A 19,266-nucleotide genomic window follows, 5' to 3' on the forward strand; every position below is an offset into this window, starting at 1 on the left:
CTTTTATTTCATTTCTTTGCTATTTTTCAAATATTTCTTATAAATAACTAGTTTTATAAAATGTACTTTAAAACAAAAATCATATTTTTAATAAACAAACATTTTCAAAGATGAGCATCAACACTCTTGCAAGTCTGTTACAGTTTCCTTTTAATTATTTTAAATAGAAAGTGTACCAATCAATCAGTAGTATTACAGAAAATATAAATGAATATTAGTTTTAACTAGGTTACCAATGATCACAAATAAAGTAGTGGTAGTAAACTTTGCATTGCACGCAACATTAAATATAGTTCAAATTAAATAATATTTCATAGTCTTGACTAATTAGAATTGAAAGACCAAAAAAGACAGATTAAAAATTTAGTTCAATTTCTTTTACATGTCCAGAGGGAAAGAAAATGAGGTCAGAAAAAATATCTCTAATAAGAAAGTAAAGAAAATTAATGTAGAACAATGATTTCTGTGAAAATAAAGCTTCAAAGAGATAAAGGTAAACATCCTAGAAAAGAAAGGGAAAAAAGGAGAAACTACGTATGGAAGATACTATTAGATATACTGTTATTATTAGGGGCTCCTTTGTTCATTTCTTTTGTATAGAGAGTGCAATAGGGACATTCATTTCTTTGAGAAAAAAATAACCCTGTGGATCATACTCATGAAGGCTTTTTTCACTTGTTGGTTCCGTAAAGTGTAGATGAAAGGGTTCAAAAGTGGCGCAACTGAAGTATTGAGCACGGAAATTCCCTTGGAAAAAGATATCTTTTCTTTGACTGATGGATTAACATACATGAAAATACAGCTACCATAAGAAAGGGATATTACAATCATGTGAGAAGAACATGTCGAAAAAGCTTTTTTCCTCTGACTAGTTGAAGGGAATTTTAAAATGGTCAAGGCAATAAAGGCATATGATATTATCACCATTATCAATGTGATCAGGAGTGTCACCAAAGCAGAGATGAATCCCATCAGCTCAAGAGTCTGTGTGTCTGTGCAGGAGATCTGCATAAGCGGAGTAGTGTCACAGTAGAAATGCTCAATAATATTGGAGGCACAGAAGTCAAGGTCCAGGCCTAAGATGAGTGGTGGAAAGATGACAAAAAATCCAGCAAGCCAACAACTGAGGACAAGCTGTGTGCAGATTTTATTGCTCATGATGACTGTGTAATGCAGGGGCTTACAGATGGCAACATAGCGGTCATAGGACATAGCTGCCAGCAAGTAAAATTCAGATGCTCCAAAAAGGAAGGCAAAAAACACCTGAGTGACACAACAATTATAGGAAATGGTTTTGTCCCCTGTTGCCATAGTAACCAAAAATTTAGGAATGCATGTGCTAGTATAGGAAATTTCTAAGAAGGAAAAATTCCGAAGGAAAAAATACATGGGGGTCTTGAGGTGAATATCCACCAGGGTGAGTGTGATGATGATCAGATTGCCAGTGATGCTTAGCATGTAAATGAGAAGCAGGAAGATGAATAACACAACTTTGCATTGTGGGTCATCAGTCAAACCTGCTAGGATAAACACTGTCACTGCCGTATTATTTCCCATTACTATACTTGCTATATCTGAATAGGGACAAAGAAGAAAATGATGGTCCCAATGGAAAAATAACCACGATAACTAGTGTTGAAAGTAAAGTTAGCAAAGTGATGTTTCAGATAGAAAAATACATTGCTCTTTTATGTTTTAAAAATGGGTGTTGGCAGGGAAAAATAGTTAAAACTGTAGTTTGAAATTGTACTAGAGAATAACCTATATAGCAATAGTAATTGTTGATTGTTTTTGTGTGGGTAAATTAGAGGGATTAGAGAGACTTTCAAAGCATAGGGAAATGGTTTTTCTCTTTTGCTATTAAGCAAGAGTCGCGGTAGCATGCCATTTCCTGTCTGAATAAGAAATTTTCATGCTGGAATCAAAATGATGTCACTACAAGCTCATATTTTGCCTCACACATACACTTACCACAAACCTAGCCATCATCAATAAACAGGTTTAGTATACATTTTACTATTTTACTCAACTAAGTAAATTCAAATGCCTGATTCTTGTCTCATTTATTTTCATGGTTAATGAGATCCAATTCCAGGTAAGTGATTAGGAGGTATTGGGGGGAAAAATTCTGTTCTCAATAGTATGTCCATCCCCTCAATCTCTGTTGTAACCCAGAATTTACCAATTTGTACCCCAGAACAAAATCAGCAAGCACAGTCTGGTAATGTCAGTCTGTGTAAGAAGAAACTACAGTTTTGTTTAGTAAAAAGTGAGAATAAGAAATATAAAAGCAGAGAGAAATCGCCAGGGCTGGGTAGGTCAGTTGGTTAGAGTGTTATCTTAATACACCAAGTTTGGGGGTTCAATCCCCAGTCAGGGCAGGCACATAGAAGAATCAACCAAGGAATGCATAAATAAGTGGAACAATAAGTCGATATTTCTTTCACCCTTCTTCTCTGTCTCTAAAAACAATTTTTAAAAATTTAATTAAAAAAGATGCAGAGATAAGCATATAAATATGCATTCATTAAATCATACGAGATGAAAAGAGTAAAGAGAAAGATAAGAACAAAGATAAAGCTTTATGGGAGCCTAGAGAGGTAAGAAAGGTTTTTGAGAGATAGGATAGTGAATTTGAGGGGAAAAGTAAAAAGAAGATTAAAAATATGTAAATTAGTAAGTAAAAATTGTAAAGAGGAACTATTTACCAATGCAACTTCTCTCCATCTGCTGCCTTTCTTATACTTACCTTTTTGTTCTTTGTCTAAAATACAGACTGAAACATAAACAGTTTTGAGATCATCATAGCCTGAAAGAGAAGAGGATTATTTGGCAAATTTCAAAAACATAATAAATCACAGAAGAGTGTGACACAAATTTTAAGATGTATATATTTTCTTATCATAAAACTATTCAAATGTTTGGCAAACACACAGTTAAAGAAATATCTATAGATGACTAGTCTCAACATGAGGCATATATTAAGAGAGACAGATTGTTCAGGTTTGCACAGCTACTAAGTTGGACATCAGCATTAAGATTTCCAAAGTTGTCTCCTTAAAAGTATATCATTTTGTACAAAGTACTATGGGCCAGATAATAGCTTATTTCTTTAAAATAAAAAAGGTTAACCATATCTCTACAGAAAATTCTTTCCTCAGTATCTTCATCATCTATCACATGAAATGATTAAGGCCTTGTGATTAAATAATGTTTTCTGTTTGAGAATACAAAAATTATTATTTCTAACTTATTTAAAACATGAATTATCATTAAAAAGGCATGTATAAAAATAAAAATAAACTTTTAAGGACAAATAATTGTTGGTTCAATAATATCTAGATGAGTTCACAGGAGGAAAGTTGGATTTAAAGTTAGGTCTTAGAATATAAAAAAATGAGAGAAGGTATTCATTTCTTAGAGAGGAAACAGACTGAACAGAGAAAGTGAAGAGTGATTTCATTAAAGGAAATTATTAGAGTTTTATTATCAAAATCATGTATGTTTAACATGTAGAGATTTATGAGTGAAAACAAACTAGCCTTTCTCCCTGGACATTCCTTCCACATGCAGGTAATTGTGAAGCTGCCTGTTACAAAATTTTCCTCATTTACACAACTTACCATAATGGCAACACTGTAGAAAAGTTATATTTAAATCACCCAAATAAGAATTTTATCACGTCAAATAATTTCTTTGTCCAACTTCAACAATTGTGCACACCAACTATCTCCCAACATACACTGTAACATAAACAACAACAAAGTTGACAAAATGAAATCATTAGAAGTCAGGCCTATGAATGCAGGTATATTTCTTTGTATTAGATATTGTCAATATTAAATAGATTTCAAAAAGAAAAAGCATTTTAATACTAAACATTCATTATATTTAATTTGTCTTCACTATTTTCCCTATGTTAAAATTTAAAAGGTTGAGGAGGAAATAAGGTTAAAGGTGAAAATAGAACAAATGTGAGATAAAATATACCTAACCAGAAACATTGCCATTACTTTTGAGAAATATTGTTTTCATCTTTTCAAGTCTACCAAAAACACTTACAAATTCAAACACCTTTTAAAATAAGATATACCCACAGATTTATTTGGACAAAAAGTCTCTTGTTTCAATATTTAGATCTCTTATCATCAGCTGAACAGAACACACCAATGTTCCATTTTCTAAATGGATTTCACTCTCTTCTACAATCTATGATTTTGTTTTTAGGCCATACTTTAGAAAAAGTTTGATTAACTATTTTATTACAGATTTTTAGGCTAGTGAATTGAAATTTCCCATTATGTGTTGAATATTCTAAGTATTACAGATTAATCAACACTTGATCCCAGGTAGATTTATGTTTTCTGTGCTCTAAAGAAAAATTATGTAGTTTACAAAGAATTCTCATGTGGATATGAGATTCTTGAACAACATTTCCCAAAGCAAACTAATTTATATGTTGTTATAGAAGTGTTCTCCCCAGGCACTAAATTACTTTTAAAGTATAAATATATATTTTTAAAAATTAGTTTTTACTACGTCTCCAGAGAATTCAGTATATATTTCCCTAATAGACGTGTGACCTACCACACATTTGTGCCTTGAAATCCCAGATAAAGATTTGAAAGAAAAAGTAAAGTTTATGTTAGTTAATAATAAAATGTGGGAATATGAGATGGACAATTTAGCCTGGCAGAAAATATTATACCTCAAGCTAAGTGCACCATTCTTTTATAGTTCTCTAGACACACTTAAAAGAATGCCCTTGGCCATGCAGGGCCCTGTCTCCATCCTAAGCTCATTAGGATTGGATGTGGAGACCAGGCAAGGACCTTGAGAGGCCACTGGCAACCAGGAGCTGATCAGGCTTACATCAGATGGGGGAGCAACATACAACAGATGCCCCTCGTTACAGAATTATAGAAACCACAATTCAATTTAGGTCTTAAGTGAGATGACAGGGATGACTGAGGCTGTAGTTGGGACTCAAAACAAGAAAATTCCTGGCAGTTGTGAATAAAAGAGTCCAGGCCTCAGTCCCAGGAACCCCAAGTGCAAGCAGCAAATGGGATCTCTGCAACTCACCCCAGAGAAGCCCCACAGCTTTTTCGTTCCACCAGAGTCGCCAGAAAATGAAACAGGGCAAACAGTTGATTTGAGCCCATTTTGCAGAAGCAGGGTTGAATCACACATGAATGTTTATTCCAATTATGCTGGCAGGATGGGAGAGCAGCAGGTTATCCACAAAACTCTGCTCTACCCCATCCCCATAAGGCAGCTGCTTCTATTGGGTAAAAGGACAAAGGTTCCATGGGAAAGTGGGAATTATAGGCAAGGGGAAGCAGACAAGGTATAACGGTTACAGGCTATAAGGATTGGGCGTGGGGGGGTCACAAGGGGAAGGCACCTCTAGGACCATATTGTTTAAACAACAATGTTGTTACTCTTTCCATGATGATAGGCAGTTCTTGGGAAAGGAGGTTAACTCCCATGTCTGGGGGCGTTCAACTCCCAGCCAGGTTAGAATGTGCTATCTCTAATCAGAACAGAACAAGTAGAGTTAACAGAGCCTAATTAATATTTCACAGAGCATGATTAATATTTCTTATAATTATAGCCAGTCTCCACTCTTCTATTTCTGCTCCTAGCACTTGTACTTTTTGAGAAAAGCTGGACATTCTGTGTCACCATAGGAATGGAGATAAATAGGCCTTCAATGTGAGTGTTTATGTTATAATCTCTAGGACTTGAGCTGTGTTTAATGTTTTCTGGTGCTATACGTGCCAGAGGATTCTACGTCCTCTACTGTCTTTTTCTTTCCCTTTTGACTCAGTGTTTTTGTAAGAACTCCTTCTCTGGAGTGAGCCTGAGTCTTACAACCTTTCAACTATAATTCACTGCTTTATCCTGGATCCTAAGTTGGTGAGGTGGTAATGTGTGAGGGAGCCAGAGTGAAACTGTTGTAATTAGCAAGTTATTAATAACAGGAAAGGAGCAGAGAAAAGGCCAGACATTATAGGCAGGCATTTCCCTGCCAAACATTGGGGAAGGGGACAGGACAAAGGAAAATAGACGCATGCTAGGAAAGCTGGGGGGACACCTGGAATGTGCTTGCTGTCAATCGTTCCTGGGGACATAGAGAGTTGCCAAAAGGAATGACTTGCAAAGGCATGAGGATTGGGTCACATAACCCCCTAAACAAAGGAGTTAACTCTCTAGCTCTCATGGACCCATGTGTCTCTGGGCTTGTGGGGCTCTTTTGCTCCTGCTTCTCTGCATCTGCTCACATGGCACATGCCATGGGAAGCCACACACATGGACTAATGTAACTAGCCTGATGGTGAATGGGCCCAGCTCCAACATATGAAGGAAGCGCTGGAGACTGGCTCTGATTGTAGCTTTACTGAAACCCCAGCGATACTTCTATGATTGGACTAAGGGAAATGGGACTTTGGAAACTCAGGGGTATCATTCCACAAAAATAAAGCTTTATCTTATCTCATCTTCCAGAAATGCTCTTCCAGCAGTACCACAAGAAACCCCCGCCCCCCACGACTAGTAATGGAGGAAGATGAGGAACATTTTTCTCCTATAATAAAAAAACATTTTTGATCTTCCAATTAAATACTGGCCTTTTAGTGAGCCTTTGTCCCTGGACTCTGACTTTCAAAAGCATTTCTCCAATGGTTTATCTTTTTCCCTCACTGGCCTCTAAACCGTCCCCTGCCTGTAGCATGCTCAATCTAGTTCCTTGAAGGCATGGCACCCATTGACTATGCTCCACCCCCTATTAGGTGAGAGAACAGAGTGAGTGGATGCCCTTTGTCCACAGACACTGGCAAATTCTTTTCCTCTGGACAATGCCCTTTGCTATGGAGAAGGCTCTAGGTATACTTCACAGTGATTACTCTTCACTTCCCTCGCCAAAAAGCACAAGGGTTGTTGTTGGTTTTTGTTATGTTTTTTTTCCCCCAAAGACTCACCATGAGAATCTGGAGCAGTTTTCCTGAGGTAAAGCTCATAAAATGGTTGGGTCTCCCTTAATATTGTAGCCTCTAAGAGTGTCTCTCTGTAGACAGCACCTGGGAAGGCACATGTGCATTCCTTAATTATTGTCAGCTGAACCCAGTGGCATCGGCAAAGCCAAGCCCTGGGAACATGCCTTGCCAAAAGGGCAAGGGTGTTGTCAGCTTGACCTTCATTTCAGCCCATGGTGTGGGGAATTGGTTTTGATATCTAAATCCAGCCTAGCACCAGGAATGCTCAGGGCCTACTCAAGAATGCAAATAATCTCCTCTTGTCTTGACCTTTTGGTGAAACTTCCTGGTATTTGGGATACAAAATCAACTCCCTGGATTGTCTCTGGGTCCCTGTCTCTCCATCAGGAGAGGACGGTGGTCCCACACAGTCCCAACTTTTTCCTTCTATCTCTGTGTCTTGTCTCTTTCTTTTATGTCTCAATACCCAGATGGCCCTACTCCGGAACTGGACCTGATCTCTAGCCGCGCTGGACGCAGAAAGAGAGAAATACCTACAGTCTCATTTTTATCCACAATCATGCTCTGGAGTGCATCCAACATAGTATTTAAGTGTTGATACTCAATTACTGTTGCAGGGGTTTCTATGCCAAGTAAGCAGATTTCACCTGTGACTCCCTGGAAGCAAGTCTGTCCACATTTCAGGGCAGCAGTTTGTCCCTGAATCCTTAGTTCTCTAATGGGTATGAGAAAAGTAGTCATTCATAGTTGTCCAGCTTTTTGGTCATACATTTGGGAGTGATAACTTTCAAGCATTTCACATGTTGGAGTTAAAACTAGAAGTCATGGCCATAATTACTTTTCATTATGAGTAGTCAGATGTTTGCTTGTGGGTCATACAAACATCTGATATTGCATTACACCCAACGCTAGGTGTGGGGAGGCTGTGGCCCTTCCTCCTTCCTACAAAGGAGTAAGCAACAACAAAAAGGAGTGTTCAGGTAGCTAGTTTCAATCCTACCTCCTTGCCCTTTGTTTCATTGACTGCTGTGACAGTGGGGCACCCTTATCCTCCTCACTCAGCACTTGTGTTAGAAAATCCACAACTGGATATAAGGAGCCTTTCCTATCCCTAACCTTGCCCATGGGAGGCCCTTGTGCCATCTTCCAGCAAGTCATCCCCTACCACAAAACGGCCCAGAACTGCAAGGGCTATAATGGGTCAGCCAGCCACAGTTTCATAGATTCTGGCAAAAAGCACAAGACTCATGAGTCAAAGACAATAAATGTTATTACAGCACAGGAGGTTGAATGAGTTTCATGTTAGCTCAGTTCCACCTGCCCCCTAATCCCCAGCAGGGGCAATGTAAAGAGGACCCACATGCATGTTGCGCATATATAATCAGTTCAAGTCACAGTTGAGGAACCCCAAACTTAAGAGACTGACAATATTACCAGCAAATCTGCCCAACCTTGCCACATTCAGAGATAGTTCTTTGTAATAATGGTCAGGGAAGAAATCTGTTATTTTCTCTATCTACCAAGACTAAATAGTATAAAATTATCTGGTGAAAATAATCCAAAACAAGAGCTAAAACAGGATATATAGAAATACTCTAAAAAATATCATTCCTACACTGCTGGTTACATAAAATATACCCTTAAGGAGGGATTTTGAAATTAGTTTTCTGACCTTCTGAAGGCAATATTGTGACCATAAGAAGATGAGAATGTTAGAAGTCCATGGCTTCCAGTATTGACAGAGTTACTTAAATCATCACTTGGAAAGAGCATGACATTACTGACTGACCTTTCTCAACTGAATGTAGGTCATACAGAGCCATATGATAAGCATATAAAATACAATCACTACAAGTGCTACCAGCCAGGAAGTCTACTTCTAACCACACTAAGAATCTACAGAGAAGAAATGACAAGCTTGGGGTTTTAAATTCTTATCTTGAGTAATGATCAGCAAATCATGGCATTTCCATGCTACCATAAATAAATTTATGTCAGAGCCTCATGTCAGTTGTTTTTGAAAACAAAGAGAGGCTCTGATCTTGCCACTTATTAAATAGCAACATCCATTGAATTATATTAATCTCCATCAAATGCCACATTTGACTCTTATTTTATTAGTGAACATGTTAACTCTGTTCTTCTTTCTTGTCATTCATCGCTTCATTAATTTATTTATTCCTCTCTAGGCAGTGGTTTAAATGATAAGAATGTAGAAATATGTAAGATGTAGTATTTGCTCTTGAGAAAATAGAGTCTATTGCAACAAAGAAATATAGTTAATTGCATGTGTTGTAACAGCACTGTTGAGAGTTGATATAAATACCATGAAACTTTGAGTATGAAGTAACTACTATGGTCTTGTCGTTAGGAGTCCTCCAGAGGAGACTCATGTTAATCAACTTTAACTGATACTTGATGTGTTTTACACACTAGCAGAGAAGAACTGGGCAAAGAGCATGCACTCTATATATGTGAAAGTACACAATTTTCAACACATTTTTCTATGGAATATGATCAAGGCATACGATTCCTAACTGGAAGAGATAAGAAATGAAACAGAAATGGCTAGATTATGAAAACACTTGAGGAGTTTGAACATTACTTTGTAAACAATATAAAGCCTTTAAAAACTTCTTAGCAGGGATTAGCCAAAAACATATAACACATAGACACAGACAATGGTGTGCTGATGGACAGAGGGAAGTGGGGGGAGTTGAATGGACGTGGGCAAAAGTGTGGGAAATAGGAACATCTGTAATAGTGTCAACAATAAAAATAACGTTAAAAATTTTCTTAGAGGAAAGTGCAATGAGCAATTTGTATCTTAGGAAGTGTTCCAACAGCAATGTGGAGGCTAAGTCTGAGATCAAAGACAAGAGGGTATTTAAGAGACAATGGATGTGCCTTCAGTCCAACTTTTCTTAACACTTATCCAATATATATTAGTAAAACACAACCTGTTAACAATTTATCTTTACGTTCCAGAGAAAAAGGAACATCAGAGATGGCAACAATAGATGCACAAATGGGATTTTAATATTTTTAAACATCTAACACAATTTGAGAATCATAAGTTCATATATAATACATGCTTATCCTTGCTATTAACAAAAGTAAAAATGTATTCAGAAACACCTGGTTTATTGCAAATTAAGTAGAAAATTACTTCTCCTAATTATTTCCCATTATACCTTAAGCCTGGGGTTGCCTTTTTTGCATTTTCTCTTATTTATTTATATACAGCCTACTAATGAATGATGAAAAGGGGGCTGTGCAGTGTAAGTAGTCAAATCTAATAAATATATTTATGAATTTTACAAAAGATATTCATAATTATTTTGGATATAAAGGAAAAGGGAAGATATTATAGTCTTTTATCTATATTAAATTACTTACATATTTATCTACATAACAAACTTTAACAAGAACTAAATAGACTTTACATTCACATATAATGAATATTTGGTTAAAAAGAAAAATAACATAGAAATGTAGAATAAATATTTCACATAACTGCATTTGGGAACAACCTGAGATTAGGCAAGAATGTCCACGTGAAATCTGAGGAATTCTGGCATATGTCAGATGTCAAACATTTCATGACTATTTTTCTCAAGTGTAATTGTTATCCATAAAGTAGAAAATTTTGTGCCTATAAACTTAATATCTGATGCCTTCAGAAGAAGTTGATCTGTAAAAAAGGGAAAGGGGAGAAGGGTATGGGGAGTGTGCAAAGTGGGCAGGAATGGGGACAGAAAGAGACTTTGCTTGAGGCAAAAGGTGCATGATGCAGTGTACAGCTGATATGTTGTTCAGTTGTACACTTGAAACATGTATGGTTTTGTGAACCAATAAATTCAATGTTTAAAAAAGAAAAAGAAAAGAAAGTCAAATAGGGAAGTTGAAGGGTACCTTTTTACATGTCAACTAGAGGCCTGGTGCATGAAATTCATGCATGGGGGGTCCCCTCCCTCAACCCATCCCATACCCTCTCCGATCTGGGGACCCCTAGGGGGATGTCCAACTGCCGGTTTAGGCCCGATCCTAGGCCCATCCCGACATCCCTCTCACAATCCACGACCACTGGCTCCTAACTGCTCACCTGCCTGCCTGCCTGATCACCCCTAACTGCCCTCCTCTGCCAGCCTGGTAGCCTCAACTGCCCCCCGATGGTCTAGTCACCCCTCACTGCCCCCCCCCCACCAGTCTAATCACCCCCAACTGCCCCCCCCCCGCCAGCTCCATGCAGCCTGCTGCTCAGTCACTTGGCCACCCCACACTAACCCCCTGGCAGGCCTGGTCACACCACACAGCCTGTTCAGTCACCCGTTCAGTTACAATGGTCGCTTAGGCTTTTATTATTATAGATTTTTATCATCAAATAAAATATTCTTAACATGTTATTATGGTTTTATGAAAACCACTTACACAAACATGGTCCCTATTTGAAATGTATATTTGAGTCTTTCAACTTCTTCTCAATGCCCCATATATTATTTATTTAGAAATATAATTTTATCTTTTTACTTCTTTTTTATTGAATTTATTGGAGTGACATTGGTTAATAAAATTACATAGGTTTAAAGTGTACAACTCTATAATACATCATCTGTATATTGCATTGTGAGAACACACTGATAGCTGTCAGAGTGGAAGTGGGTTCCAAGGTTAGATATATACATTTTAAACATTTCACTAATATTCACAAAGGATATGTTAAATTTCTTGCTAACCTGAACTCTAACAAAGGGATATATATTTTTAAATGTATGGGATAATTTATGTAACATTTTGATACATCAAAAAAGTGATAATCCTACAAGTCGCAAGTTATTCATAAGGTCACCATTTACATTGTCCAGAAACAAGTGCTAGATAAATATTTATCAAGGAAACTTATATTAGTCAGAAAAATATTTTCTTTTGGTCACACTGAGGTATAACAATTTGGGAAAGGATAAAAATATTTTGTTTTGCACAAGATCAGTCATTATATCTAATTTTTAATGCTCAAATCACCTAATTTGAAAAATCAAGTACTGTACTACATTTCATAAGGACTACTTTTTTATAGGTCATTTAATTAACTTAATGGAAATTTCTTAAAAGAGCTAATTTCATTTGTCTCTTAAATGGCAATGGGATTGAAGAGATTTCCACTTCATTTTATTAACAAAATGTAAAAGATGCATGGACAACAAAGGACTGTATTTTGTCATCAGTGAGGTGTTGGTTTTGTTTATTTTTTTTTTCTGTCATCAGCAAGTTACTTAGGCTCTAAATATGCCTTAGATGTTTATTAATAAACGAGCATGATAATACCTGTCACACAGTTTTTAAGATGGGAGCTAATGCATTCTCATTGTAAACAATCACTAAGTGTTAGCAATGTGTTCTATCTAATAACTGCAAGGTCAGTAATGCTTTGACCTCTCTGGAGCCTCTAATCTGTTTCTAAAAATACACAATTTGAAGCTTAGTTAAAATTTGAAACTATCAAAATGTGTAACCTAAGAAATGCCACTATATTAATTTGCTCTGCAGTTCTACTAAGCACACTAACAAACCAGATTTCAAATTTGGAACTCACCAATAAAAACAAATTAGTTCATCAAATACAGGAAATGTATTAAATTCTATATAGAACATATGCCAAATTGGGTCTCTGAATTCCAGAATAGTGAAAAGAAACATAGAAAAAATTAAGTCCCACTTTGTCTTTCTGTGAGAGAATTTTGGAAGGAAATCTAGATACACACACACACACACACACACACAAATGAATTTGTCTACAAACAAAAAATATCTTTTATATATGCTCTCAGCATGAGGAAGAAAAAGTCCAGCAGTGGAGGTTAGACTTTGGAGATTAGGCAAGCCACAATGAGAATTACATGTCAAAAGATAGATAATATTTTGAATATAAACATTGAAGAGCTCTGTGACACAACCCACACTTCTTGTTTTATTTGATTTATAACCTCAGGAACATCACTAAAGTGGTTCACGTCGTTGAAAGAAATTCTTTTTGAACAAGTGCTTAAAAGTATCTCTCACTTGTTTGTTTCTCAGTGTGTAAATAAAGGGGTTCAACATGGGGCAACAGAAGTACTGAGCAGAGCTATCCCTTTATTTAAAGACACTCTCTCCTTTGCCCAGGGTTTCACTTACATGAAGATGCAGCTGCCATAGGAAATAGACACCACTACCATGTGAGAAGAGCATGTAGAAAAGGCTCTCTTCCTGTTGAGGAGAAGGTATCTTCAGAATAGTGCTGATGAAGTTTGTGTAGGAGAGAATCACTAACACTAGTGTAACCACGAGCGTCAAAATGGCTGAGAGAAGCACCATTAATTCTATTATATCCGTGTTTGTGCAAGAGAGCTGCAATATAGGAGAAACATCACAGAAGAAATGATCTACAGTGTTGGCTGCACAGAAATCTAGCTGAAGACCTATAAGGAGTGGTGAAAAAATTATTATGAAACCGGCCAACCATGAAGCAAACACCAACAAGTTGCAGACTATGCCACTCATGATGGTGGTGTAACGCAGGGGTTTGCAGATGGCCACATAGCGATCATAGGACATGGCAGCCAGAAGAAAAAACTCGGCTGCACCTAAGGGAATAGTAAAAAACAGCTGTGCTGCACAGTTTTAAGATGTGGACTTATTGCCTGTTGCCATACTGACAAGAAATTTGGGGATGCGTACAGTTGTGAATGAGATTTCTTAAAATGAGATATTTCAGAGGAAGAAATACATGGGCATCTTTAGGTGTGGATCCAAGAGGGTGAAAGTGATGATGTTTAGGTCCCTAGTGACACTCAACATGTAGGTAATAAGATGGAGAAGACAAATGACAGCCTGTAATGGTGGATCATCAGCCAATCCAAGAAAAATAAAGGCTGTCACAGTCGTGTGGTTTCTCAAAGCTGACTTCTATTAAAAAAGAAAAAGAGGAAGAAATGAAAATTAAAGGGAAAAAGGCTGCATGAGATGACTATTTTCTTAAAATCTTCCATAAACACGTTGCTTCCCATATCCAACTCCCTTCTCTCTTCTGCTAGTCAGCACTACCAGCCTACCAAAACACACTCATATCCTTGTTTTTTGTTTTAAATAAAATGTAAACTAAGTTTTTACTTGGTAGAGATGGAAAATTGTAGTGGCTTGGTCTGAATGTTTAGTTATGTGCTTGTTTACTCATAGTATGTCACTTTTAAATAAGAAGTGCACAAGCATGTCTTTTAAATGAGAACGCCCATAAATAACTGGAAAATTTTTGTTGTCTATAATTTAGTTGAAATGTATAACCATGTACCACTTAATTGCACACTACCTTTATTTATTTATGCTGTTTTTGGCTTACAGTGTAATCCATATACGTTTTATTTCTTTTTTCTTTTTTTCCCCTTCAAACTTTAATAATCACAGTAAAATCCACCATTATAGCTATTTTTTCCTTTATTTATTAAGGTATTACATATGTATCCTTATCGCCTCATTACCCCCTCAAACCCCCCACCCCCCCCCTCCCCACCACCAATCATGCCCTCACCCGCCTGGTGTTCGTATCCATTGGTTAGCCTTATATGCATGCATACAAGTTCTTTGGTTGATCTCTCCCTCTACTCCCACCCTCCCCTACCTTCCTTCTGAGGTTTGACAGTCTGATCAATGCTTTTCTGTCTCTGGATCTGTTTTTGTTCATCAGTTTATGTTGTTCATTATATTACATAAATGTGTGAGATGATGTGATATTTATCTTTCTCTGACTGGCTTATTTGGCTTAGCATATACTTTTAATTAAAAATTTTGTTAACTAAATGGAACTCTATTTTCTTTTCCAAAGGTTTGTAAATCCAGCCATTTCACAAAGATCACATATTACATGGGTAATCCTATATAATAAAAGCCTAATATGTTAAGTGTCCGGTAGTCCGATCATTCGTTCAACCAATCAAAGCGTAATCTAATAATGATATGCTAAGGCCACTCAACCACTCACTATGACATGCACTGAACACCAGAGGGCAGACAGTTGACCAGTTGACCAGTCACTATTATGTGCAGTGATCTCCAGGGGGCAGACACTCCAACCGGTAGGTTAGCTTGCTGCTGGGGTCCGGGTGATCAGGACTGAGTGATAGAGACTAGAAACACCCTTGAGCCCTCCCGCAGTCCCCCCCCCACCCCGAGCTGGCAAACCTCCTGCATCCCTCCCCAGTCATGATCATGCACCAGTGGGGTCCCTCAGCCTGGCCTGTGCCCTCTCACAATCTGGGACCCTTCTGGGGATATTGGAGAGCCGGTTTTGGCCCGACAGTGAAATGACCAGTCGATATGATGCACATTGACTACCGAAGGCAGATGCTCAATGCAGGAGCTGCCCACACGTGGTCAGTGTGCTCCCACAGATGGAGCGCCACTCAGCCAGAGAGGGGCTCACAGCTGGTGAGAGCAGTGGCAGTGGTGGGAGTCTCTCCCGTCTCCTTGACAGTGCTAAGGATGTTCAACTGATGGCTTAGGCCTGCTCCCCGGAGACACACCTAAGCCATCAGTTGGACATCCCCCGAGGGCTGCCAGACTGCAAGAGGTTGCAGGCTGGGCTGAGGAACCCCCCTCCCCAAGGGAATGAATTTCATGGACCAGCCTCTAGTATCAAATGAAAGTAAATACAAATAAGAAAAATGCTATATAATAAAAGGCTAATGTGCAAATTGAATGGTGAAATGACTGGTCACTATGACGTGCACTGACCACCAGAAGGCAGACACTCAATGTAGGAGCTGCCCCTGGTGGTCAGTGCACTCCCACAGAGGGAGCACCACTCAGCCAGGGGCCGGACTGACAGTTGGTGAGTATAGTGGCAGTGGCAGGAGCCTCTCCCACCTCTGCAGCAGCGCTAAGGATGTCCAACTAATGGCTTAGGCCTGCTCCCCAGAGATGGAACTCAGCCATCAGCTGGACATCCCCAAAGGGCTCCCAGACTGTGAGAGGGCAAAGGCCAGGCTGAGGGACACCCCCAAGTGCATGAATTTCATGCACTGGGCCTCTAGTCTACAATATTTCAACTATTATCTTCAGTATTTGCAATTTTTACCAATCTATTAAATTATTTTACATCAACCTGTGACCCATTGTTCTTTTACTTCTTTTAATTAAAAGAATCATTCATGTTTTTATTGAAAAAAATTAAAAGTATAAAACTATCTCCTTGGGTCACTGATCTTAAAGATACACAGAACTTCAAAAGATCTTCAGAAAAGCGAGTTGCTTTGTAGGAAGTAAAGTTTCATCATCTTCATATTACAGAGAAATAAGACCCTCTTCTTCTTTGCCAAACATCTTTTTTTTTTCTGTGTTTATTACTCTTTATGGTGACTTTATAATTATGTAAGTCAGATTGCAGGTAAGGAATGTCTGCCTCTTAAAATTAACATAAAATTGACCTAAATATTTCTAGCCCATTAGCAGTGGGAATTCAATACTTTCATCAAACTTCTGAAAATTTAAGACTTAAATCCTTATAACTATTTTTAGTTTAGCTTCCTAAATTGTTCCTGAGACTTGAATTTAATTTCATCTCACTTGCCCTGGTTGTTTCTTTCCTCTGATATACACCCAAGCAGATATAAATATGTATCTTCATGGACAGAGACCATGCCATCTTGAAGAACAGAGCTGCTTAAGACTAGGATCCTAGCCTTGCCACTACCCAATCTGGTCTCAGTCACAAACCGGGACCCTACAGCCACAGGTAAAAGACCTGGAACCACAGCTGCTGACCCACAACACCAAGACCTCAGGCACCCCGGCCCCAGATTTCTGTGAGTCACAGAGTCAATCCCCCTCGCTGCCAGCCCTGCTGCAGTGGCATAGGAACTGCCAGACCCTATCCGCACACACAGGTCTCCTGCCCACACAAAGCAGCAGCATCTCTACCTGAATTTGAGCCTGGGTGTGTGGACATGGGAGGTTTGTTTCCCACAACCACACTCCATGCCCAGGCAGGGAGGCTGTGCTGAATTTGAACCTGGGTGTGCAGACACAGGAAGTTTGTTTTCCATCACCAGACCCTGCACCCAAGCAGGAAGGCTGTGCTGAATTTGAGCCTGGACAAGTGAACTCATGGAGTTTGTTTCTCACGACCAGACCCCGTGCCCAAACAGGGAGGCAGCACAGAATTTGAGCTTGTGTGCACGGACACGGGGAGTTTGTTTCCCGCAGTGCACACCCGCGTGACCAGACCCCACGTCCACACTGGACTGCATTGCCACGTGACATTTATTCAGGGCAAAGGCACATGGAAGGCTATTTTCTGCAGTGCCAACATAGTGTGACTGAGCAACCTGGTCCCCCAAGAAGACTGGGGACCCTGATTCTCCACGCAAGAGGCAGCACTGAGCACCAGTGACTTGACTCTGTTTCTCTTCACACACGCCTAAGATTCCTGATTCCCACTGCATTCACACTAAGAGCTAGTGACTCCAATTCTTGGCACATGTGCACACAGGGACCCTGATTCTAGGCGCGAGACTGCACCAAGCAGCAGAGACCCCGATACTCGATTCTCGGAGTGAACACAGGGTGTCTCTGACACCTGACACACTCTAGGGGACTCTGATTTCTGGCACATGCTGATGGGGTCTCTGTTTCAGCATGGTGCAGGCAGGGTCTCTGATCCTAGGTGCACACACAAGGCCTCACTAAGTGCCTGTGACTCTGATCCTGGACAAGCATGGATCCCACCAACCCATGGCAGCCTCACATCTTGGTGTCAGAGCTCTTCAGTGACACTCAGGGGGTGCAAAACTCTCACTTCATACTGCCCAGGCCCCCACAACTCGACATATGAACCTTCTGGTGATAGTCAGAATGGGGACACAACGAAACAATCCCCAGAGGAAAGAAAAGGAGAATCGCCAAGAAAGAAAATAAGTGAAATGGAAGCATGCAACATGACAGAAAAGAATGCAGAGTAATGGACATACAGTTCATACACAGGATGGACGAGAAAATCAACAATCTATGCAAAAATCAGGAAGAAATCAAAAGTGATATAGATACAATCAAGAACACCATGTAAGGTTTCAACAGTAGATTGGAAGAAGCAGAGGACCAAATTAGTGAGTTAGAAGATAAAGTACAGAAACAAGCCTAATCTGAACAGCAACTGGAGAAAAAAAATTAAAAAGCAGCAGGAGAGCCAAAGGGAGCTTTGGGAAAATGCAAAATGAAGTAACATACGCATAATAAGGCTGCCAGAAGGACAAGAAGAGCAGCAAAGATTAGAAAATCTATTTGGGGGAAAAGAAGATGGCGACTGGCAGGAGGGAGGTGAGGGAGAGGAAGTGAGTGAGTGAGGGTATGAAAGGAGAGTGTGTGGATGTGCGTGGTGTGTGTGTGAGTGAATGAGGGAAAGTTAAATCTCGCAGGAGCAGCAGGGGCTGGCAGAAAGGCTCTCCTTGACTAGGAGAGATTACCACCATGCGGACACTCCCCTGACGGCGGGACTCCAGCATAGAGCCCACACCATATTGAAGGGGAGAACAGCCTTTTTTAAGAACTCATCAACACCACCAACCAGACAGGCCTTGGATCTGCCCCACGACCCAGCAGCCAATCCAGGCAAAATCCTGCTACCCCAGCTACAGACCCGTGGACACTGGGACCTCCACCTCCAAAGGTACACTGCTCAGCAGCAGTAAATGCAATCTCCCTCTTCCCAGAGGCAGAACTCTGGATTCGCGAGTATCTGGATTAGCACGTTTCGAGCCGCACAGGGCACTCTACTCCTTAGGCAGCACTTGGGAGCTGCTGAGAGCCCCTTAGGGTGTGATTCTGCACAGACAAGGGCGCACAACCCTGCAGTATAAATTCTGAATTCCCTCTTCCTGGATAACTGCCCACATTCACCCCAGCAGCTCAACCGCAGTGCCAGGACCCCTCAGAGTGCATCAGAACACTTCACCCTGGCAAGCGCACCTCCACAAAGGCGAAGTTCCAACAGGCAAGCACCCTGAGCCCATCTACCCACAGGGCGCTAGTGGGAGCCACTGTGAGCTCTTCCTGGGTGCGATCTTGAACAAGCGGGGGCACAGTCCCCCCCAGCAGTAGAAGTTTTGAATTCACTCATCCTGGGTACAGGCCCCAGGCACCTCAACTGCATGGCTACACTATCAGGGCCCTTCAGAGTCCTTCAGTGTGCCTCGCTGGCAAATGTACCACGGGTGCTCCAGAGAGCCGTCACTGGGAGTAA

At 39.7% G+C, this 19,266-nt stretch overlaps 1 protein-coding gene and 1 pseudogene across 2 annotated transcripts; both read right to left on the reverse strand.

Moving 5' to 3' along the window:
- Positions 1 to 618: 618 nt before the first annotated feature.
- LOC308245262 (olfactory receptor 6C75-like) lies at positions 619 to 1,557 on the reverse strand (the record flags this gene model as incomplete). The annotated part of the gene is made up of 1 exon (XM_080662221.1): positions 619 to 1,557. One exon carries the CDS (start codon positions 1,555 to 1,557, stop codon positions 619 to 621), a length of 939 nt encoding a protein of 312 aa, XP_080518347.1.
- Positions 1,558 to 12,995: 11,438 nt separating this feature from the next.
- Positions 12,996 to 17,278, reverse strand: LOC308244246 (olfactory receptor 6C74-like; annotated as a pseudogene). The gene is made up of 2 exons: positions 17,242 to 17,278; positions 12,996 to 13,621 (listed from the first exon to the last, which is right to left on the reverse strand). The product of its transcript is annotated as an olfactory receptor 6C74-like (transcript).
- Between the last annotated feature and the right edge of the window lie 1,988 nt (positions 17,279 to 19,266).

The sequence above is a fragment of the Plecotus auritus genome, assembly GCF_963455305.1.
Source record: "Plecotus auritus genome assembly, chromosome: 3".
Taxonomy (NCBI): domain Eukaryota; kingdom Metazoa; phylum Chordata; class Mammalia; order Chiroptera; family Vespertilionidae; genus Plecotus; species Plecotus auritus.